A 25,565-nucleotide genomic window follows, 5' to 3' on the forward strand; every position below is an offset into this window, starting at 1 on the left:
CAACTGGCCAAAACTGGTCAGCGTGGTGCACAACCAGGTGGTGAGTTCCAGGCCAGGTGAAGAGCCACAACTCCCATCATCCCTGACATGTCCCACGCCTATGTTTGTCTTCTGGAAGCAGTACAGCACCCCTGGGAAATGGTTGCTTTCTTCTGTGGGTACTGCTCAGCCACTCACTATTTTCTGGCCTTAATTAGTTCACTTCACCCCATTTCATGTAACTACAGAAACCCTATTCTGACATTTAGTTAGTGGACAAACTGAACCTAATGGAGAAGTCAGTGAGTGCTAGCTCCATCTTTTTTCTGTCCCGTTCATTGCCCTTCTACACATAAAGGGTGACAAATTGTCTGTTATCTATGAAGATTCTGACATTTATTGACTTTTCAGGATTTCAACTCATGTGGAAAGCCTCCATGGACAGTAGAGAGTCTCCACTTCAGACTTGTCTGCTTGTATATGTAATAACAAACATTGATAGAGCAGTCTCTCCCCTTGAGACTCATCCCCCTGAATGGTTCAAGGCTGGCACATTGCTCTGGTCCATATTATAAATAATCACAATTACCAAATACCTGAGCAGGTCAGTACTGCAACCACAAATACTATCTGGACATATTTGATCTTTTTCTAGTTTTGGCAGCTAAGCAGTGGATTAATCCCTGGATAGGAAATCCCTATGGATCATTATAAATCTTCCAGCAAAGCTAGGAAAGAATCCTGCCTGAGATCCTGAAGTGCCATTGCTGACAATCAGAGCACTGGCCTACTTCTAGATGTTTCATGTAGATGGATGATTGTCTGACTCCACATTAGGGCAGCTTCTTGACTCCTATGTCTTCCAATCTCCAGTGAAAACCAGTTGCTGCTGTGCAATGAAAGGAAGAGCAGCATGTTGGAAAGTACTTTTGCTCTTTGGCTAAAATAGTTTTCCTGGTTTATCTGCCCATTTTTTCCCCTCATCCCCAGCCTCCACCTTAGAAGACATGAAACATCTAGCATTATTCTGGCTCATTTCTCTCAATCATGATGATGGCTGGGGCATATTCAATTCTGAAAGTGTTTCCCATGCATTATTGTGGAAAAAAAATATCTACACAATCCACATCTGTTTATGAAATCCTTTATCAGACTTATTGGCATTAAACCAAAGGCTTTTACATTGGCCATGCAGTGCATATACCCCTATTAGTTTATGAGCTCGGTTCAAGTCATCTGCAGAACCTATCATAGAACAGTGATGAGTTAGAGGGTCCTCCCAGGCTCTCCACTAGAATTGTTTTCATTTCAGTGCTAAGTGCACATTTATTTAGAACTGTAATGATGACTGTATTGCATGGCCATGAGTAGAAATATGTAAGTAATAGCTTCATGGTCAGAGGAAACATGGTTGGCATTCTCTATAGTGTTAAAACTGTAGTAGGTTCTGTTCTCAGTGAAGTGTCTGTTTTTGAAAAGACAGAACAGTGCCTTCATTTCCAAGCTACAGATCCCTTCTAAAAACCACTAAATGAACGTAAATATAAGGTATTGTTCCAGCCCAGTGAGACCAAGAGGGTTTAGGTGGCTTTGATCAGTAAATAATGAACCAAAATACTGCAGTCAGTGTAAGAAATTGGTTCTGGGCACCCAGAACAAGACTCTTAACATGCTCAGTTGGGTGCTTGCTCTCACCTACGTATGGCTCACCACTACAAATGAATGGATTATTTTTTCTCTCCCTCCTTTAAGGACTGACTGCTTCCTTGAAAATGGAATATTGCCACTCCCTCCCATCTTCTCTCTCTCTTATAAATAGGTTCAAGGAAACCTTTCAATCCTGGTTCATATCCTCACATTTCATATATACTCCAGGATGTACTATATGTTTAAACATTTGCCAAAGGAACTGGTTGCTTATTAGATTAAGTTTCTTTTAAAAGAGCTTTATTTCTCTTGGCTGCATATCATGGAATTCTCTGTTACATTAAAGTGATATTGCAATTTGCCGTACAGAGCAAGATTTTGCCCATGTGGTTCAAAACTTCTAAGAGGCTCAGCTGTTGTGTACTGTTTTGATCTTAAAGAGGAACTATTAGGTTCCTTTTGAAATGCAATGACTGGAATCCTGTTCGTTGATCCCATCTAGAGTATTCAAACAATTGTTGAACAATATATGAGTAAATCCAATTGTTTCAGTGGTTCTACACTAATTGGGAAAAGTTGGGCCAATGGTAGTTAGCATACTTTAAAAGGGACCCTATCTATTCTTGAGCTCATTCCCACTTACATTTAAACCGGTTGGGATTCGCCTTCACTTCATGTTGGTAAATCGATTCCAAAAGGCCTGTCATTCCCGCTATGAAAGTGGATCTTTTCATTGTCCCCTTGTAATCACTTCTTTTTTGGCATGATTGTTGTTCCCACTAGTTTGCACCACTTCAAAATGCATGTCAATCATCTGTGCATCATCAGTGACATAACTGGCAGCCCGGACAGCCAAGGAATTTTATAGATAGATAGATAGATAGATAGATAGATAGATAGATAGATAGATAGATAGATGATTCAATTCATTGGTTTTGCAACTGCTTGCCTCGCTGATTGCAAGTAGTTGCAAAATCAATTAATCAAATCTACTATAATTTTTTTTTTTAAAAAAGATCATGCACCCATAGGTCACACTACAAACACAAAGGTAGCACTGGGGGGGGGATGGTGGATCTACCCAAAACTGAGGAGGAATGGTAAACACCCTTCTGCCATTCGTCTCTCCCCTCAGAATGATGTGACTCAGATCTGTTATCCCCACTTGTTGAACATGCTCCGGAATTGATTCTTTCCAAAATAGCCATTAGAAAACTAGTGTCTGGAAAAACTGTGGTTTTTTGCATTTGCCCACTTTATCATGACCAGATCAGAACTGGTTTCGAATGGGAATGATGGTAATATAAACCAATCAGCAATTCACTTTAAATAATAGTGGGAACGAGCCCTTAGTATTACAGTTTAACCAGACTTTATGGGCAGGAATGTAGGAGAATGTAGGAAATCAGAATATATAAGCCTGTGCCTTTCCTTTCCTTTTGTACCCAACTCTGCCCTTCTGCTTTTTCTCCCCTCCCTTTTTGGGTCTTCATATTGATCTGTCTTTATAGATGTATATGTTCTATGTTCCAAATGAAGGTTTTTAGATTATAATAATTAATGTGATCTTCAGTTAGGCTTCAGAAGATGAATGGACTGAGCATAAGAAGAAGAAGCAGGAGAAGATCTGTATAACAATTTTATATGAAGTCTGTTCACTTCATTTCCTTACATCTCTGTTTGTGCATTATATAGCTAAATGCAACGGAGCAATGCCAAATGTTACCAGTCTTGTACCAATGTTGTCTCCAATTCCAAACATGGACTCTTTAATATAACATATGTTGGCTGGCTTTTAAGTTGGAATGATCTCTAAAGTGCAGTCAAACACACCTTGATCTTCATCCAATTCACTGTGCCATCTTCATTCTGGAACTACAGAAAAACAAGAATTGTTACAACCAAGGTGCAATGTTAGCTCTCATAGCTCTCTTTTTCATGAAATAGATGTCTTTTGTGTCCTGCTAGCACTATCAGCAGGAGCACATCTGCCATGTACTGTAAAACACAAAGAGAAAAAGACTGAAGCAGCACACTGACTAACATCTATCAGCCAGTTAACCTGATAGATGTCATGACTACTCTGCATTTCTGTGGTGAAAACCTGAATTCTGAAATTCAGAATTAAAGTGGCAAGCACTTCAGTTCAATTTCAAAAAATGCCAGTGAGAACTGCATTTTTTGCATATTGGGACTGGAGACATTTGGGAGACAATTGTCATCATTTCCAACACAGCAGACAAAAACTACTCCTTAGCAGAAAACTTCATTTGTACAAAAATACTTCTTTATAGGTTCCACAAGAACAAAATGTAAAACACATACAGATAATTAGACCCAACCCTTTAAAAATTTCAAACCTTAAAATCAGCTGACTCAGAATGGTGTTTAGAAGACAGTGCACTATATTTGATACATAATACATTTAAAGGCTCTTGATTCTTCACCTCTGTATCACACGAGAGGCAAAGCGCCCAAATCCCATGGATATACAGTATGGGGTTTAAATCCTGGGAATGTCCAGCAAGAGTTGGATTGTTTTCAGACATGTTGGATGATTTTGACATTAACCCGACATTAACCTGTGCAGAAAGCTGCAACACTGCACCGCTTTTTAACTTGGGGATTTTCCTGAAATTAAAAAGTGATGCTATTTTGTGGCTTTTTGTACTGATTAATGTCATGTTAATGCTCAAGTCACATGATGTCATCTGAAAACAATCAAAACGACCAAAAAAGTTGCTCCACAAGCAGGGGGCTGCTATAGAAAAGACCATCTCCCTGGTGGTTATCTGACACACTTTTTTTTATGGCAGAGCACTTGGAGCAGGACTCTGAAGATCTTAAGACTTACCGTACGTAGGTACATATGGAAATGAGCGCTGTGCAGACCACTCTGAAGGGGCAGCCTGCAGCCACCTTCAGGTGTGCTGGATCAGGGCTGTGGCAACCACACCCCACAGCCCTGATCCAGCCTTTCCAGGGCACAAAAAGGAACCACGAAATGTGTCTCCTTTTTGCACCCTGGAAAGGGCATGACAGCCGTGGTACCATGGCTCGAAGGAGCTCCTTTGGCGTTGCAACAGGGGAGCGCCATGATGCCATGCACCGTGTGGTGCGGTGTGCAGCATCACAGCACTCTGGAGGCAGAGCTAGGGCATGCGTCATGTAGACACTATGCCCCGACTCTGCTCCCAAGCTGGCTCAAACTGCCGGTCTGCACAGAGCCTGAGTTATCTTGCTAAAGTGGGGGGAGCTATTTTGTGGGCTGAAACCTTCCCCAGTGGTGTAAGATGGGAGGGGGTAATTATTGCAACATCAAATAAGAATTTGTCCATCCCATCCAACAAAATTTTCCCTCAGTCTCCAAATACATCACACCTCAAACTCTAATATTTGCTATGTTTACATTCTCTTGGTAAATTCCTGCCCTTTTTATTTGGATACCTAAAGGTCAAGATGCGTACCCGTAACAGTATTCTTTAAGTGGTCATCTCTTGGCAAGACTAGACAGAGGGGATCTGAGCGGGTTGTGTGGGTTCACAAATGACCACTTGAAGAACCACAGTCACACATTTGAATTTTTCTGTCCTTTAGGCATCCAAAGAAAAGGGGCAGGCAAAGTTACCAAAGAAATCCCTTTTTCTTAGATTATGAAACTTTATTTCTTAACACTCAAGCAAAGTTTTAAGTTGCAGCAATGTGAAAAATGTGAAGATTGAAATCAAATTTCATTCAGAGGGGTAGAATTTTTATAAGGGACAATGTTCTCATTGCCCTCCTCCCACAGTCAAGAAACTGCCTGAAGTATTTGGGCTGAAAATTTATATTTATAAGAATCCATCTTCCAACTACTGGACGAATACTGATCATTTTAGATACAGTGGGTCCTCGCCTTACGTGGGGATCCGTTCCGGATCCCTCCGCATAAGGCGAATTCCGCCTATGCTCAAGCCCCATTGTAAACAATGGGGCTTGTGCACGGCGGCGTGGCGGCGTGCGGGGCGCAACGGGCTCACGCACCCATTCAATTGAATGGGACGCACCGCCCCTTCCGCCCCACGTGCGCCCCGCGGCTTGAGCCGTATGCTCAAGCTGCGTAAGGTGCGCCCGCGTATGATGCGGGCGCGCTGTATTATGGTTCATATCCAAGCCAGATCTGAATTTCCTCTGCCATAGAGTAGGTTGGAACAGCCAGCATATGGCTGCTGGCCTGGGAGCAGGAACCCTCAATGCCAGCTGTGGGTGAGATTCCTCCAACCTCCTGTACATTTTCCAGCAAGATATATGCCAGGTATCTTGGCAATTTTGGACTTGCACTGAATTGTTTATGCTCAAGAAGGAAGGGAAGCTTGCCCCATCTACTGCCCTCATATTTCTGTACTCTCATTATTTGGGGGACAGGCACTTTTGACATATTCAAACATATTCATATGTTACCATCTGGATCAGTCAGGGACAGACAAAGTGCAGCCTCTGAGCTGCATGTATTTTCCCAAACCTCATTTTCCAGACTTCTCCACCACCTGTTTACTTTTTAAAAAACTGACACTGAAGTTTGTAACTGATGTCCAACACTGCTTGTCCACCTAGAATTAAACTTTACTCCTTTTACACCTGCCTAACTCTCAGTTTTGTCCCTGGTGTCTCCAATGCTTCAGCTGGACCTTGTGAATGAGAAAAGTAAATCTTTTGGTGTATTCAAGTATTCCATTTGTTTGCTTGGGAGCCATGTCTTCTCCAACTGGAAGGGTGGGGAGCTGGGGATCACTTTGCTGAAGCACAGAAATTTGAGCAAGATGACTTATGTGAGAAATAAATTATGGCTTCCCAGGTGGGCTGTAAGTACTGCAGATGGTGAAGGTGAATCCACCACTTACAGTTGGTTATCTGCCATTAAAACAATGGTGAAGAAATCAATAGCTGCATAGTGAGGCATAAATGGATTCTATTAGAGAAATATGGGATTCCAGAGCCTGGAAACATGATCAGGTGCAACACAGTGTATTTCATCTTTTTGATTGCCTGGTTTTCCGACATGAACACACACACTCTCTCTCTCCCTCTGCTAGTTTTTATTATGCTTCCTTTTCTGTGTTGGCTGAATTGTTGATTTGGGACTTGTAGCTATGAGGAAGCCTGGCACCAAGGCAATAAAATCTAAATTACTGTCAACAGATGTATTTCCACCCTCTTCTTGAACAACTCCAAGGAACTGATTCCACATTTTCCCAGCTCATTCTGGTGCTGCACTGATACAATCAGGAGTTCTTAATAATTAATCAAAATATATTGTCCTCTAAGTAGATAAAAAAAAACTGATGCGGCAGCAAGGCCAGGCACCCATAAACAAGGTGAGCTCCATGAGTTAGGCAGAAGATTAGGAAGGAGGGTGGATCATACATTCCCAACTGCTGCCTGGAAGACAATTCATCTCAACTGAGGCCCCATTCAGACTCACCTACTTGTGCTGGATGGAACTGGGCAGAATCGGGTCCCCCCCCTCCCGGATCTCTCCGGAAGCAAGTGTCCACAAAATTTACCTCAGTCAGGGTAATTAAACCCCGAATGCCCTTGCAGCTCTTCCGGAGAGTTCACATTTGCAGGTACCGGTTTAAAATGAAGTCTCCTCTACTGTCAATCAAATTCAGTTCCACTATCGTCAGGGTGACGTTTCCTACAGCCATTGGGCAATCGGAAGTGTGTTTCCTCCTCTCCTTTTTAAAAAAACAACAGGCGGCAGTATGCACAGATGCTGTCAAATTTAAAAACCTCCAGATGTGTGTGTGTTGTGTGTATTTGGGTCACTACAGATTATGGATCTTCCCCTGCCTCCTTTTTCAACCCCAAAATGCAATCTAATGCCATCTCTGCATCCTCCCTCCTTGCGACCCCAGAATGCCTCATACACATACAACAACAACAACAACAACAATAACAACAACAACAACAACAACAATTCCTCACCCCAAATGGCTTCTCTGCATCCTCTTGCTTTCCCTTAGCCACCCCAGAATTCCTTACAGACAGTAGCAAAAGCATTCTGTGTCAATTTGCCAAATTGAAAGGGAAACATTTGTAACATTTGCATTGTAGCATTCACATATAAAAATACTTTAGAAAAAAAGCCTTTTGCAAAGTGCCTTGCTGGGAACAAGGAAATGAAAGGGAAAATAGCACAAGCAGACACACAATCTATCTATATATGTATTTAACTGTAGCAAAAAGCATGCACGCAGTCTGTCAAAAATAAAAATAAATAAAAATAAAAAGAGAGAGAAAATTGCCTGAGAGAGCGGAGACTTGCTCTATTCCCTGCCCTCCCTCTGACCTGCTCTGAATTGACCCTTTCTCCAGCTCCATCCTCCTGCTCCGTTATCCCCGATCACCCTTTGCACCTATCCTCCAGCTCCTTTCTCCTCCTCCTCTTGCTCCGTTACCCCCAATCACCCTTTGCATCCTTCCTCTGGCTCCTTCCTCCTCCTCTTCCGCCTCCATTACCCCTGATCACCCTTTGCATCCTTCCTCCGGCTCCTTCCTCCTCCTGCTCTGTTACCCCAGATCGCCCTTTGCATCCTTCCTCTGGCTCCTTCCTCCTCCTCCTCCTCCTCCATTACCCCTGATCACCCTTTGCATCCTTATTCCAGCTCCTTCCTCTTCCTCCTCTGTTATCCCTGATCGCCCTTTGCATCCTTCCTCCGGCTCCTTCCTTCTCCTCCTCCTCCTTCTCCAATGAAGGGAAGGAACGTTCTGCCCTCTGCCCTCCCTCTGACCTAAATCCCTCCCCTGAACTTGCCCCAATCATGATCGGGGACAAGTTCATATTCACCAAACCCGTTTCCCCCCCCAAAAAGATACAGCTTTTACTCTGCTTTCAAAAGACCTGCGCTAAGGGGCATTTGCCCCGGAACAGGTGTGCAAGCCTAATTGTCGCTTGTGAAAGGATCGGGTCCAATATGAACTTCCCGTGGTTAATTCGGTTTCTGATCCAGGGTAAAAGGTGGTCTGAATGGCCCCTGAGTTTCTCCAGTCAGAAATGACTGCTGCTACTGCCACCACTGCCTGCTCACTGCAGAGCTCTGCTGCCAATACAAAGCTGCAGAAGGGACATTGCTTGCCTCCTGCTTTACTTTAATGTGTCCTTACTCAAAGTGTAAGGCAAGGTGGCCCTAAAGATGCCTGTACCACCATCTCTTTATCAGCAATCTTGAGGAATACTGTTTAAAGAAAATTTAAATATTAAAACTTCATAGTAAGACATGGGGTAAGGATGGTGGTCTGTACTATCATTACTAATGTGAAGGTAAAAAAGAAAAAGCTGGGGCAGAAGGCAGGGGTGGGTGGGCCTTATATCTTAGAATCATGACATCTTCTGGTGGCCATGTGTGGCATATTGCATAAGAGACTGATGATGTTTGTGGCTTAATTTTGCTTTTGCCAGGGGCCTTAGATAACCCTCAATATGGGGGAAATAATACCAGGCAATTTAGAAAAAAGTATGGTGCAAAAGTAAAGCTGTTTTTATTCAGTTTTGCACCATTCTTTTTAAATCACCCTGTACTGATCTGTCTTCTAGGACTTCAGCAAAAATGAAATAAAGACATTTTGAAAGGATACCTTTAAAAAAACTATATAAATGCTACACAATATGATTATTAAGCTAACTTGTATATTATTCTTCTGCTAAAGATAAAGATAAAAGATTGATAACACTGTAGGGGATGTGGTCCCATGCCACCCAGGCAGATGGGTTCTTATATGCATTACTTATAAGCATTAGTTTTTGCTATTTGATTCTGTCCTATATAACCCTGGAAATCTGTCTTCTAATTGCCTGATTGGGAGGTGCATCCCTGCACAAGGGATCCATTTTCTAGCTGTGATGATTTACAGCATTGGCCCTGGGATGGTCTGGGTAGAAATGATTGTTTAGGGACCAAGTCCTATTATCTACTCTAAAAAGATGCTAGAACCCGTCCATTAAAGGGGCATGATGTTTCCTCTGCCATAAGCTGCTACACTAATTTAGCAGTCATAAAACCTCTCTTATAGTAGTGATACCATTTATTTTTAGTACAAAGCCAATTTCTTGGGAGGAAAGGAACTGTAACCAGTTCCAGCTCAGAACACACTGCATTACCAAGCTGCCTCTCTGGATTGGATCACCTTTTGAATTAATGATAATGAAGCATAGTGGAGCATGTCGTATCAAATGTGTAACCCCTTCCTATTGTGCTGCATTTCTGAAAGAAGATCCTTTGTATGAAGGGCCGTCAGTCCTGGGAACTAGCATTAACAAAGTTTGAAAATGATTATGGGAATGCCCAAGATGGAAATAGATGCCAGCAATCCAAGCAAATGGAAGCCAAAATACCAACCTTGAACTGCTTCTGATAAATACACCCTAGCTGTCAACAACATCTCTACAGGGAACCAAAATATTGAGCCAATTCATTACAAAATTGTGGCTGGAAATCCCATAGTGACAAACATTTCTCTGGAATTCCCCCACAACTGTAAACTAGCTCCCTTTGAAAAGTTTGGCAATGGTATCAGAACAGGGAAGCCTGAGCAATAGGAACACACATCACATACCTGTTACATTGAGCTTGCAGTCTACAGAGGCTTCTCCAAATGGGTTCACAGCTTTGCAAGTGTAGACCCCACCATCAAAGGGACTGGGCTTGCGAATTTCTAGAGAGCAAACACCTTGGTTTGTGATGGCGAGATATTTGGGATTTTCTCGAATCTCCATTTGGTTTTTCATCCAAATGACTTTGGGCTGAAACAGGATAAAGGGAACAAAACAGCAGAAATGAACATATATATAAGACTGGGGGAAGAAAGCTGCTACTTGATCCAGCTGCATAGCAACTTCCCCCTAGTTAGTGACAAATTTCTAGACAATATCTGCCCTTCATTACTTTTCTATCCTTATCCCCCTTAAGATTCAAAACATTACCAATGAATTTCCCAGTGTTGCTACAGACTGTAACAACCATGCAATATTTGCCGATATGGGGTGGAACTCATGAATGTATCGTTATTTATTGTTTAGGAGCATCACTAGCAGGTCTTAGGAAACTGTTGGGCATCCAGGGAGGTAGTATTTCCATATCTCTCTCTCTCTCTCTCTCTCTCTCTCTCTCTCCCTCTCCCTCTCTCTCTCTCTCACACACACACACACTTTTTTAAAGGGCAGGGGCCCTCTGATGGGAAGAGTGGGTTATTTATAATCACACTACCAATATTATTAAAGTATACTTAGGTTGGGAATATTTGTTCCTTGCTATAGAAGCCAAGGCAGTATTTTCAACCCATGCTAGAAATGGGGAAATAAATAGACAAGTAATATAGCTGGGATTACATAGACCAATAATGGCAAAACCAGGAATGCCTCTGTGTTTGGGGCACATTTATTTCAGCACAAGCAAAGATGAGTTCATCTAGGGATTGGAGGGAGCCACATTGACTATAGAGATCAGGTGGAGAATGTGCAGCTCTGCAGTTGGAGTGCAACTCTTGTAAGACCTCACCACTGCCTATCCTAGCTGAGAGACTCATGGAAATTGGAACCGAACAACAACAACAAAGCCACACATTCCTCACCTGCTTGAAGTTCCACTCCTCTAAATACTGATTGCACTGCTTTAAATACTGTAGTGCACTTCTTAGCTCAAAAGAAAATGTATTTATTAAAATATGTTTTAATATGCATGTTTTGAGATAAAATATATTTTGAAATGTTCGTTTGAAGAAAATCACATATTAACACACATTTAAATGGGAATTTTTATGCAGAATTAAAGAAAGCATTTTGGATTAAAGTGTGAGTAACACAGAATGGACTGATCACATACAAAGGTAACAGAGACTGTAAACAGGCTGACCCATTCACCTGTAATTAACTTATCCCACCATTGTGATGAATGAGGTTGAATGTACTTAAGAAAGTTCCTCAGATTATTCTTCCTGTACTTTCTATGGAACCCCTTCTTACAGAAGAAGGTCATTGTTCATTATTCAAGCTAGAGCAATACTCACCATTGGGAAACCCCGGACAGAACAGACAAGCTGGGTACTATAACCTCGAGTGGTGGTTCTGTCAGTCAGAGGCTGGGTGAACTTTGGAGGTTCAGAGAAATCCCGGCTACTGTACTTCTGTGATTTGCACACAGTTACTAAAACAAGGGGCAAATAGATACATAACTGTAAATAAAGGTAAGAACAGTTTTTGAGACAATACAAAACCTGAAAAATCGGTTTACCAGAATAAGTGCACATACCATGCGCAGCAATTCTTCTCTTACTCTACATTCAACTAGGGATGTAATTATTTGTTAATTTCTTCTTGAAGGAAGTGATGAATAGTCCCAACTGTTTTCTTTTTTTTTGGGGGGGGGGGTCAGAATATATTGTGTGCAAAATTTGCACACAGTTATTTTTCACACACAAAAAACAGCATTTCCTCAGTAAGGAACAACATTTTCTATGGAGAAAATAATATTTCTGTGGATAACTGTTATTTTCTGTACAGGAAATGCTGTTTTCTGTGCAAAACAAGCATGTACAAATTTTGGGCAGAATAAGTGCTGAACTGCAAAGGTTCTCATCAGCCCAGAATCCTTCATATCATGGTTTCTTGATGCTTGAGAAACATGATTTTTGACCATTTTTCAAATATTTCTAAATATTCAGCCCTTCCCTACACTCAACTCTAAAAACAAAACAAAACAAAAAATCCCTCCACTCTCCAGCCATGTATGTACCTTCCTAGCTTTCATGTAGGATCTTTGCAAGGTGAATTTCTTATTATTCTGCCATAATCCTTCCACTACAGCCTCTACTATGTTATATAGCCAAACATAAAGCCACACATACATAGATGCTGCCCAGATTTCAGATGATCCCTCTGGAATACTTAAGACTGTGTGACACCCTTTCATGGAAGACTGTTAGCCTAGCCAAACGAAGTTCTTTCTACTTTCTCGCTTGTCATGTTTCTATGGACCCTACCTGATTTTTTGATTTGTGCCACATCCTTGGTAACAGCAGGTTTCTCGCTGAGGCCACAGGGATTCTCTGAAAAGACTCGGAAGGAGTAGGTGTTGCCAATGATGAGATCAGACACTGTACAGCTAGTGCGATTGTAATGTTCCAGAACAGTGAACCATTGCTGGAAAGCAAGGAATGCCAAACTTTAAACATTAAAATATCCAAGTTCAGGACAAAAAGCTGTCCTGTAGGCTTCTTCAGATACTTACCTATGACAGACAGACCTTTCCCCAATCAAGAATTATCATATACTGTTTGACATTTTAGTTCACACATCAACCCTGGAATGATGATCTGTTTGGTGAGTTACTCTACATGAGGTCACATGAAAATAGAAGGAATTTTCGGCACTGGTGGGAACTATTCCCCCGTGTGTGATTTTTGTTGGGACTAAAGTCCAAGAGGAAAGAGATGACTTGCACCATTTCCCATATGCTGCAGCCTCTACCTTTCTACATCAGTGCATTTAACAAAGCATGTGGCTTAACTTGTTGTTTTTCAGTCCATGATGTTTCCACAGTCATTTTGAAAGGGAGAAAGCAGAGCTTAGAACATTTTTAAAACCACATTAGTGTGAGCTATTTCCTTTAGAAATTTTATCTTTGACTCATTTTTAACAAAAATATATTTCAAAAATAGTAAAATAGTCAAAAGTGACTGCAACAGTGTTTTAGAAATAATATGGACTATTATTCCAAAAAATAATTAGGTTATACATAATTACATTGCTATGGTGCAATACAGACAGGCCAAAATAAAGCTGCTTCAGGTCACTTTGGAGGTATGCTGTTTAAATGATGCATGTGTCCTAAGAGTCCAGAAGCCGCGCCAAAGTCACAATCCAGTCCTAAGGTGAGGGAGGCACATGTCACAGTTCCAGTTTTCCAGAAATAGCCGAGGATATCAAATCTTCCAGAGGGATTGTGATTGGATCCCACAAACAAAGCTCTGCCACAAAGGCAAACTAGGTTGACCTTCTGAAATTGAAGTAGCTGATGAAGGATCAGAAAGGAAAAAAGTTCTCAAGGGAAAGATTTGTTGTTATGGATATATTTAGAAAGACTGATTTGTTGGCTTTAGGTTAAAACTCAGCTCATACATTTTTAATTCTGATTTACCTCCTCATTCAAGATATTGGTACTGTTATAATTAAGTCTACAAACACTCATCCTGCCAACTTCTTTCTTTCAATTAGTCTCAAGGGTACTACAAGATCTCTCTATACGCTGTTATAATTTTAGTTTTTAACAAGCATAAAAGAAATATTTAAAGCATTTTAATCAGTGTTGCTTTTTAATCTTATCCTTAATTCCACAGCCTAAATCAACAGGGAAAATGTATCCCAATTTTATTTCAGTTAATTTAGGCAGTGGTTTACTAAAATTCACATAGATGTAGAATTCAAGGATATAGCCGTGTTAGTCTGTAGAATTAGTATATAGAGAGATATTGTGTTAGTCTCAAAGGTACTACAAGATCTCTCTACATAAAATTCACAACCTTCTTCATATTCAGTATGGAAAGTACTTGAAGATTTTTAGTTTAGTTTAGTTTTTTAAACCTAAATGTCAGAGAAAAAAGAACTAACAGATCTGACCAACCTGTATTAAGGCATGGGCACTGACTCCGCTGCCTTGCCTGTATGCTCCCACTTCAGCCTTTCCAATTCCTCTCCTATATGACCTAAGGATGAGAGGCCACACTGTTCAGATGTCAATTTGGATAGTTTTGGAGAACTCAAATTCAAATCTCTGATGAGCTGTGACTCTCTGATCAGCTGTGACCTAAAGGATTTTCTTCACAGCATAAACCCACCTGATAGGTTGTTACAAAAATCAAAGAAAGGGATATTATACAGCAGTTTATAGCATGGTAAACGTGGAATAGTTTTAAATATAAAATAAATGAAACCTTAAGCAGCCAGTCCTCACTAAACAGAAAGCTGGGAGGGAGTCTGCCGCTCTAATTGTTTTTGCAAATATTGTGTGTGTGTGTGTTTCAGTACAACAAATTCAGGATGTATTTGAGAACTACTTTGCTGCTCTAAATAAAACTGTATACAGTGCTCATTTTAATCAAAGTCAAGTTTGATTAAAATGTAACCTTTAAATCAAGATGAACTCTACAATTATTTATGTGTCTATTAAAATCCTGTCGCGTTTAATGGGATTCACTCCCAGGAAAACTCTGTATAGGACTGCAGCAAAATGAAAGGCAAACGTTGTCACAAAATCCTGAAGCAGTAGTTTAGCTAAATCCTTTTTAGAATGTGGGTTGGGGTTATGATAGCTTCAGGAACCACTACTGGAGATTTTCAATATCCAGCATTTATTGTAGACTGTATATCCTTCAGTCCCCAGTTTTTACCTTAGTTTTCATGTCTGCTTTCTGGACTGTGTAGCCTTTGAGCTCAGCGTTGCCATTATCTTTGGGTGGGCTCCACTCTAGTGCCACATTAAAACCCCAGACATCTAAAAGCTTCAAATTCTCAGGAGGGCCTGGTTTCTCTGGAAAGTGTCACAAAATGTAGACAAATCACAGATTATCAAAGAGGTGATACCTGCAAATGCACAGTACAAAGCAATACACCAGGAAGCCCAGATAACAAAAACAGCAGCCATTCAGCCATCCTGCTGAAAAAGGATACTCATTCATCACAATCATGAATAGCTCAAAGGACATTTTACTTGATTTGAATGTAGCCCTAATGCCTGAAACAATGACTCCAAATTCTTCAATCTCTTTTAGATATACATTTTCCTTTTACAACTGTTGAGGGAAAGGGGACAATCACCACTGGCTTTCCTAGTTAGAACTGCCAAGAGTTACAGTCCAGCATGCAAGGAGAGATACAATTTGCCTGTTCCAGCCTTTAGAAAAAATTGCCTCAAAAACAGATGTACATGATAATTCTTAAATCAGGGTTGGGGTGCACTGCAAAGTGTAGGTCACATGTGACCACTAAGGCCATTTTTAGGGTCTCCAAAGCCCTCAAATGGATTTTTTAAAACTAAAAATGACTTCCCATGCTCCTAGGTGGAGTGGAAGGGCAATTCACAATGTTCTTTGGGAAATGAAACTGTTTTGGCTGAGGAGAGATCCTTTTTAAACCAGGAGACAAGCTGGAAGGAAAACCCGTGATACTGATTTAAATGTTTTTTTTTAAAAGGTCTTGGGGTGGGCCAGTGGGATTCCTAACCCATTTAGATCATAACTGAGCAAATGCACCACTGGAGTAGCCCACAATCACACATTCATGGACTGGTTTTACGCCAATGAGGGGACAGAATTGGATGGGGTAGTTTGGAAATGTTTTGCCAATTTTTTTTTCAAATCAAAATCATGCATATACAAATGAGAAAGGATCTGGGGCTTCAAGGGTATTCTGGAGAGTGTAAAGAGAGGCTTGAGGACACACTTTCCCCACACCAGCTTTAGAGGATAAATCAAACCACATGGTTCCATTGCCCTTACCAACCACCTGGAGATTAATGATGGCCTTGTCTTCTAATTCATCCAAAATCTTAACAGTCATCTCATATTTTCCAGAATCTGCGCGTTGTGCTCCACGGATGAAGAAGATGGAGTCTTTCTCACTGTTGCGCACAGATACTCGCTTGGGATCCAAAGGTTGTCCATCTTTGGTCCAAGTCACTTGTGGCTTTGGCTTTCCCTAAGAAAAGTATATGGGAGAAAATTAGTAACAGCTTAATTTTATTCTGTCAAATATTGACAGAATAAAATACGATGACTCTACAGCACTGGGCAGATAATCTTTCATGGTGACCTTGAGTAGGCTAGGGCTTAATAGAACACTATGAAGCAGGGTATTTGTGGCAGAGTTTACCTGTTTGCTTAGTTCCTGTGTTTAAAGTAGTTTAGCAGACTACAGATACATAGTTATCATCTCTGTAGCAGATCCAGTAATACTGCCACTGTTTTATCACTGGATTAAATCCATTGTCTGTGCAATTGTATCAATAAATGTGCCAGTAAACTTTCATCCTGAGAATTTTCCAAAAAGTCATGGCTATAAATCCCTCCCTCAGTGGAATATTTAGGGACAGCTGAAGTAAGTATGACTGTGGTCACAAGCAGTTGCTTCTGACAGTTGTCCCTGTGAAGGAGAGGCCTAGATCCACAGTAATGTCTGTCCAGAAATACCTAATCCCCAAGGAAATGCATAACATGCTATACTCTATTGTAAATCCCTTTATGACTCTCCATATTGTTAGTACATGCTATTTTTGGTAAAGAGCTATTTTAGGCTCTGGGCTACAACCCTGCAATGCCACCGCTGCACTGGACTGCATACTTTATTTCTGCCTTCTGAACACAGATAGCAACCTTGACATCAGATTTGACTTTTATGTAGAGATGTTTTCTTAAGTAGGTAAGATAAGTGCTATGTAGGGAAATCAAAGTAGTTCAAAGAGGATTTAATATCAGAATTTAATGATGTGATGAGCCAAATGAAATAGATATAAGATCCTTTTTCATTGGTGTTTGGGGATTAGAAGGTTGCCAAGGAGAGGCAGGTTTTGCCTAGCTTGCAATATACAAAAAGAATGTCTCTGTAAAACCTATCTGTCAGCCAAACACAACTTGGCTAGGATTCAATACTTTGTGTAGAACCCTGCTTGTAACCCTAACATGTCCTAATATGAAAATCTTCTCAAACTCCAACATTTCTTGTTTTCTCATTATTCCCTACATAATAAGACCACATTAAAGCACAGTTGTTCACGTAGAACTTTAGTAAGTTCACATTTAAAGTCAATACAGTCTGTTCCTTTAGATGGGATGAACTGCATACATATTTTAAAGCAAACAGAACAAAGCCACTGGACTAAAAGGAAATTGAAAAAGTTACCTTTTGGACTGCACAGTCACTGAAACATATAGGGTGTGGTTCATGGTTCAAAAATTGTGTGCAAATAATTTGGGCTTGTTTAAATTTTATAGCCTGAAACTTAATATGATTTCATACTGGGAAGTAACTGGGTTCAAAATCCATATATTAAGTGAAACTGTTTTAAAAATGCAGATATTAGGGGAAACTGTTTATGAAAATAAACAAGCAAGTACTGAATCTGGAATACTCACATGAAACAATAACCCCTGCCTGGAAACATAACTTTTTTGGACTACAGCTTCCAGAATCCTCCAGTCTGCCTGACCAGTGCTGAACTTTGTTCTACTGCTGACAAAATGTGATATTTATACAACTCCTTTTAAATGGCTATATTGGCTGAGGGCTGGGGGATTCTGTCAGCTGTAGTCCAAAAGTTAATGTTTGTGTGCCCTGTTACTGAATCATAAGTCTGATCCATCCAATTTTCACATGAAGCTGCACTTTAAAAAACAACAACTATGAATATTTGTATTTATTTTTATATACAATTTCCCCCAACATTTTACACTCAATTTTACCCAACTAGATATTCTTGCTTAGGAATTCTGGGCATTTTAACCCATTAAAGCTCTGTTTGAATCCATGTGACAGTTAAAACAGACTAGAGTTAGTATAATCCAACTATGGTTAAGTCGCTGAAACCTGCCCAGTGAAACACACCTCAGAGTTTACTATCCTTTGCAGCTGCCACTTTGCCTCCCCAACTATTGTTAGGTTCTTGAACCACTTTCATAGAGCCTTCCCTCAGACAAGAAAGAAAAGGCAACATTACATAGAAATCATGATCCATGTACCCGAAAAGGAATCATCAGGTTCACCACTTCTCCCACAATCTTCATGTACAATTCTCGCAAGTGGCGGGGCAGTCGGATCTTGGGATGCTCTGGACAAAGCAAAATTAAACCATTAAACTAGTACCAGTTATTGCTATCACAGAACTGTATTGTGGTCCACTAAGATATCTACAGGGTAATCTCTCAACTGAATTTCACCAGATATCTCATTTTTTTAGTCTCTTTCTATTCAAGAAGACTCAAAGGAACCAGCACCATGGTTCATGGTTCAAGGAACCATGAACACAACCTAGAGAGATAAAAGGCAGAAACTGATAAGTGTTTCCACTACAAACTGGAAAAAAAAAACAGACAGGAATGAGTGCTTGCCAAAGCTAAAAAGTCATCTCTCTACCTCTCTTCCATAATTAAATGACACTTTAACCACACTTTAACCACTGGCGAAGAGGAGGGGTTAAAATGTGATAAATTAATAGTCTAAATCAGGCTAACACATTTTATTTGAAAGTTATTAACAATGATGATTTATTATCTGAGCTTAGAAAAATTACTTTTGGGAGATTAGAATCCCTCAGTCAGCATGTCCATTGTCCATGAGGGCTAGGTGTTTGTAGGAGCTATGCGACAAAAAAGTAACCTTTCAAAGCTGCAGTTGAGATTTCAAAAGGCTTGTTTATTCATCACTTTTGCTGAACGAAAAGCTACACTGAATATGATTGTTAGAAAAAGGCTGTCAGAAAAATGAAGTTTGCTAAAGCAAATAAAAACTATCATTTAGTAAAGAAAAAAAATAACATGTAATCAGACTTGGAAGACTTAAGTAATAACCAGTTTTATGGATCCGACAACAAATTGCAGCTTAACAGACAACACTATAACTTAACTTTCTTTTTGTTTATTTTTTTCTCCATGACTGACAGGTGGAAACTATTAGCACTAATAATGTACGTAAACCACATAGTGCTGCTGTTTTATGAACTAATAGGTTTGTGCTGGCTTCTAATGATTCTCAGCATTAACTGCAAAACTATCACAATACAGATGCCACCCACAGATGCTGGCAAAAGGTCAGAAATAAACTCTTCTAGAACATGGCCACATAGCCCCAGAAACCCAAAAAACTATTGCAATACGTTTTTGGAACTGAATTACTATATTAAACTACTGCAAAAACCAATGAATATGAACTTCAAAAAACAAAGACAGCATTTGCAGAGACTTTCATTGGCATGTTGATCGTACCTGGTTAAATTGACTATTTAGGTATTTTCTTCTCTTACTCAAGTAACAATTTTGACAAGTTGATTTAAAAACAGAATAAAAGGAATTTTGAAGAACATATGAGATAGATAAATATAACCCTTTTTCATAGAACCAGTGATGCACTACATATGGATCTTAAGAGTTCGGAAAATTAACAGTCCAAGGACCCCCTAAATAATCCCTCTAAGTGTTGCAGGTGATGGGGGAAGTGGCAAACAGGTCCACCATTATCACCAGGGCTGGCTAGTGTATGAAATTAAGCTCAGCACAGCTGATACTTCTCACTATAGTACCCTCCTGCTGCTGGGAAAGGGTTAAGACTGTTATTTTGGCTCACAACTGAAGTAATGCACACATCCTTCTAAAGAAGAGCCTCACAAGACCATTGTGTCCAGGATATAAAGCTACCTAGACTTTACCACCACCACCACCACCCACATTAGAATCTACACACATGTTGTACAGTGGCAATAATCTAGGGGCACTCTGGGGTGATCAATATGTGAATTATTTAAAAATGATATTCTGGATCCAAATAGGCCCACAAAGACCAACCAGCATCCTTTGATGGACTGTGATGAGAATAAAAGGAAGGGAAGCCCTTTGTATGCCATGCTGAATTCACTGGCAAAGAGGAAGGGTTAAAATGTGATAAATTAATATTAAACTATTGAGATAAATGCATTAATTTCATTTTTAAAAATGCACATTGAAGATCAGCTTCAATGCCCAGCTTCAAGCAAATTCAATCCAGCTTTCTTGGATATATATTAATAAATAAAACTAGGAACAGCAAAATAAATAAATAAATAAATAAAATTTTGATTTCTCTACAAATATTTTTCAAGAGGTAATATGTATGATGTTGTCTGCTAACAATGAGTTTAAAACAATATTGGATATGAATGAATTCAATGGAATCTTTTCCCCTTCTCAAAGAGAGACATAGTACATTAGTATTTGGTATCTATCAAGATAGTTATAAGACTTGAATGATATGACTAGAGTTTCATAGCAAAAAATATTTACTTTGATGAAACTTCAGGAAATAACTTGGTAAAAGTCATAAGAAACCTTGTGTGCCTTACAGTACTGAATTGTTGACAGTTCTATATCTCAAAGGATGTATCGTATTGTTTATATACCTGTTTTGTGAAAATGGATGAAGACGATTTCTTGTCTAACTTGTAAGATCAAAAATATTGCTCTAGCTGGAATACCCAGAGTAAATTTATCTTTACAAATGAAACACTGGAAGTGATGCAACATGTAGTTGTTTTCTATTTGGCTAGAGCAAAACAATGTCTAATACATTTTGATTTTGTGAACCCCTTATTCTTTTGGGAGATCACATTTGCCAGATATAAAAAGGGAGTGGAAGAAGTTTCTGGAGTGAGCACCACCTGTGGAAACTTTTGCCTGGAAGCAGTCCACAGGACTCCTCCAACTGTTGTCCCAGCTTCTTGACAGGCAGATATCCATGGAAGTTAAGTATATACACTGGAACCTTGGTATCAGCTGGGGTTTGGTTCCAGGACCCCCTATAGACAGCAAAATCCATGAATGCTCAAGTCCCATTATATGCAATGACATAGTAAAATAATGTCCCTTATATAAAATGGTAAAATCAAGGTTTATGTTTTGGAGATATATATATCTCAAGCTGTGGGTGGTTGAATCTGTGGATGCAGAATCTGTGGATGCGGAGAGCTGCTTGTAATCTGTTTTACTTATCTGGAGGAAAAGCACTCCATAGAATCTTACTCTGACACTTTTTTCATGGTGTGGAACTCATGCTGGGAATGTGAAGGGTATGGAGTGGAAGCTCTGGCAGGTTTTACCAAGTGGTAAGGCTTCAAATACAGCTCTACTGTGAACTGTACATTCACCATCCAAAGACCAGCCTGGCTAAATATGGAGAGGCTTGTCAACAGACAGCTGGACACTAAGTGATGAATTGGCCATAGGAACTATTAACAGACAGATGGTGTAAAAAGATACACCAGTGGGAAGGCTACTTGCTCTGACAGAATGATAGCTCTTAGAGGTGTAAGGAATAAAGGGGACTCTGTGTGAAAGTGTAGAACTGTGTTAAGTGTTCTGCCTCCACAGTCAATAAAAGGCAGAATCCAAGGAACTACTCACTGTAGTCATAACTCTTAATTATTTGGATAACTTTGTTACCTATACAGGACAAAAATTTATTATGCACATACTGGTGGCTTCAGTTTCAATTTGTGTTAATATCAGGGTTGACATCAGCACCCTTCGGCAGCTGCCAGGATTCAAGAGCCCTAGCACAGCATTAATATCTAACTTAACCACAATGCTGTCGACATCTATTTTGGCTCTAATTGTGGGTTTATCTGGCCACAGTAGCTATCCATCAGGGATGAAATGGAAATTTGTCCATTTCCTGATTGGGGTCAAACTTGAACTTCCCACCTTCTCAAGAAATTTACACAGGAAGAAAAATGGCACATTGATAGTTCCTGCAAATTGCAGTATTTTTTGTTGTTGTTCCCAGTAAAACATCAACTGCACACTCTGAGAACTACACAAGAGTGTGAGAAACTAGATTTGCAGGAAAAATACTCAAATGTCTTCATACTATGCACAGAACCCCCCCCCCCCCGCCTTTACATCAGACACCCCCTCTACCCTCTTACATTGTTTTTCACTATGTACTTGGGGAAAGTGCCCTGAATTTATTGAATAAATTGCATACATACTATACTATACCCCTATACAAACAACACAGTAAAGGGTTCAACATTGTGTCTGCAGCCTTTGTCAGTCTGGAAGTAGCACAACCCAAATATTATGCAGCAGAAAAAAAAGCTTTGTTTGACTGAAGTTGCCGCTACAAGTGGTTTTGTTGTAAAACATTGCTGGATGCTGCAAACATATGTTATACAAAATTGATTTTTTATTTTACATAGAAAGAGCAATGTTGCAAAACAAAAATGCTGCATAAAATCCAGCAACACTGCACACACACAAAAAATAGACACATGCTTTTATGGTGCAACATTGCTGTCTTCTGCACATTTTTTCTTGAGCAGCACTGCTGTTTTTTTATACATAAAATGCTACATGGAAAAGAGCAATGTTGTGCAACAAAAATATTGCACAAGAGATAGGCACATGGACATAACTGAGTTTTGTGAAATATTTTTGTTGTGCAACATTGCTGTTTTCTGCATAAAAAGCAGTGCATGTGTTGTGTACCTTCAAGCCTTTTCTGATTTATGGCAACCCTAAGGGGGTTTTCTTGGCAGGTTTCTTTAGAATGGGTTTGCCATTGCCATCTTTTGAGGCTGAGACTGTGTGACTTTCCCAAGGTCACCCAGTGGGTTTCCATGGCTGAGCCAGCATTCAAACCCTGGTCTCCAGAGTCATAGTCCAAAGCTCAAACCACTAAGCCACACTGGCTTGGAAGGAAGGAAGGAAGGAAGGAAGGAAGGAAGGAGGCAGCAATCTCATACAAAACACACACATGGCAGCATGGAAAAATTCAATACTAAAACCTATTGCTTTCAGGGAAGGCTGCACAATCCCCAGAGAAAGCTGTGAGATTTCCAGGAATCAACCATTTTCTGGGCAAGCTGCATAGATTTAGTGGGAAAGCTATGCACTTTCCCATCACTGGGGGGGGGGGGGGATTCCTGATTGTCTCCAATCTATGGGACAAAAGACTGCTTCATTATTCATGATATCCATTGGGGAATGAGATCTTCTGGCCCTAGCATCCACTAACCATTTTTCAATTCCCACAGTAAATTAGAATGATAGTATCTCTCTGGCTTTGCTTCACAAACGAAGATTCAGGAAGGACTCATCCCGCGCTTTGTACAAGCGCGTTGGTGACTAAAAAGGCCAATCCGGGATAAACAGGTCCGGTTGCAGAAAGCACAGCGGAAAGTCTCCTTGGGTGATGTTTCCGGGTTGCGGTTCTTTCTGCGTTGTCATTTCTCTTCAAGATTTGTTTGGCGTGAGCTTTCAAAAAAGGCTGCAGCATCGTGGATAGTGCGTCTCCATGCCTCCCAATGCGAGGCCAGGGCAGACCATTGTTGGTGATCAATTTGGCCAAGCCTGAGATGTTGTTTCAGGGAGTCTTTGTATCTCTTCTTTGGGGCGCCCCTCTTACGCTGACCCGTAGCGAGTTCACCATAAAATACTATTTTTGGGAGGTGATGGTCCTCCCAAATGACAGTATATCAGGTCATTAAGGGTAATTAACTTGGCAGGGAAGTTTTAAGCACCCACTTCAAACTGTAATGCTGCTACTATGCCCACTGTTGGCATTAACCCCTGAGCTGGGGAAGAGAGGAAAATAGTTTGGGATGTTTCTGAAATGGCACTTTCTTGTGGGATGTTCAACCCAGGAAACAGAACTGACTACTCTTTCCGTATAGTTTTATTTTAACTACTAAAGCTTATGATCAAGTAAATGAAATAAACTCGTTTTGAGCTACCTCTATCCTGATTCACCCTGGTCCTCAAGCTACTGTTGTTCAAAGACATGTAGAAGAATTACATCTTATTATTTATCCATTGTTATTTAATTTGGCAACATGAACAGACAATACAGGCCTTTATGCAGGTGCACTTTTCCTGTAGTAAATCAGCACACAGTAAAGTGAGTGTCAACATTCATCCTAAACCATAATGTTTTACTATAACATAGTGTTTCTATCATACTTTTGGAAAACATGTTTTGCAACAGCCTTTCTTTCAACCTTGGCTTTCTGAAATATCTAGGTTTTACTCTGAGTTCCTCTGCTAAGAAGACAAAGTAGGCAACTGCTCATTCTGGAAGCATCTTTTTATATGTTCCCTGTGGAAACATTGTGCAAGATGCAAATCACTTGTCATCACCTTCACTGGCATCAAAATAGCAATGTAACCCTAGCATGCTGTATTTGTAAGCAGTTCCCTTAGTGGCAAAGGAATTATGTTAAGGTTTAATAGAAGAGCCATGTGTCCCCCTAAGGCTTAAACGTGCAGCAGCTTACATTCCAGACATGATCAAGCAAAGGAGGACCCAGCATTAAAACCAAGCTGAAAGATACTGTATCAGCCAAGCACATAAAGGGCCAGCAATGTACATGATATACTTGAGCATTGGATAGACCCAAATGGCCCTGCCAACAAATGAAACAACCTCTTCAATCAGTCATCCAGCTGGTTCCAGAATCCCTTCCTGGCACTTACACTCATCAGTATAAAGAAACCGAACACTAAGGAAAAGAATTCATTTCTATGGAAATGTTCATATCCTTATATGCAGAGAGGTATACCTTGATTATTAAAGTTATCATGTTTACTAAAGTTACTTGTTATGTGGTAACTCTAAGGGATTTTTAAGACATGGTTTGTTCAGACGGGGGGGGGGTTGTCTTTGCCCCACAGAGGGTGAAATAATATGATTTGCCTAAGGTCACCCAGTGGGTTGCCATGGCTGAGTGGGGTTCAAACCATGTCTTCTCAGAGTCCAGCACTCAAAGCACTATGCCACACTGGCTCTGTACAAAATATACATCCTATGTTGATCCTATTGTGGTGTAATGGCTAGAATACTAGTTTTAATACAAGCAGGCTTGGTTTCAATCCTCACTACAGCAAACACCATCTTCAGAGACAAAATAGCACTTAGGGTATATTTCTGATGGAAAATCTGCAGGATTACTGTTTGGGCACATCTTTTAAAGTAATAAAAAGGCAACACTAGGCACATTTTTAAATGTGTTTATTATAAGACAATGTATAGTCATAAATCAGCCATTAAATCTGCAAGCTCACCTGGGACCAGTCACTAAGAACATAAGAACACCCCTCTCACACACATTAAAGCAGACCAATAGCATCTAGTTCTACACTCTCTTCAGTTTCCTACAGAAAACTCTGAC

At 40.2% G+C, this 25,565-nt stretch overlaps 1 protein-coding gene across 1 annotated transcript in view; it reads right to left on the reverse strand.

Annotated features, from left to right (window-relative positions):
- Positions 1–2,728: 2,728 nt before the first annotated feature.
- Positions 2,729–25,565, reverse strand: part of MYBPH (myosin binding protein H) — a 38,522-nt gene continuing 15,685 nt past the window's right edge. The window contains exons 4-10 of the mRNA XM_042465952.1: positions 18,391–18,479; positions 16,156–16,354; positions 15,049–15,188; positions 12,643–12,802; positions 11,671–11,807; positions 10,222–10,408; positions 2,729–3,501 (exon numbers count right to left, since the gene is read on the reverse strand). Coding sequence (XP_042321886.1) covers positions 3,491–3,501; positions 10,222–10,408; positions 11,671–11,807; positions 12,643–12,802; positions 15,049–15,188; positions 16,156–16,354; positions 18,391–18,479 — 923 coding nt within the window. The 3' untranslated portion in view covers positions 2,729–3,490. The remainder of the gene's footprint in view (positions 3,502–10,221; positions 10,409–11,670; positions 11,808–12,642; positions 12,803–15,048; positions 15,189–16,155; positions 16,355–18,390; positions 18,480–25,565) is intronic.

Source organism: Sceloporus undulatus, chromosome 4 (genome assembly GCF_019175285.1).
Source record: "Sceloporus undulatus isolate JIND9_A2432 ecotype Alabama chromosome 4, SceUnd_v1.1, whole genome shotgun sequence".
Classification (NCBI taxonomy): Eukaryota; Metazoa; Chordata; class Lepidosauria; order Squamata; family Phrynosomatidae; genus Sceloporus; species Sceloporus undulatus.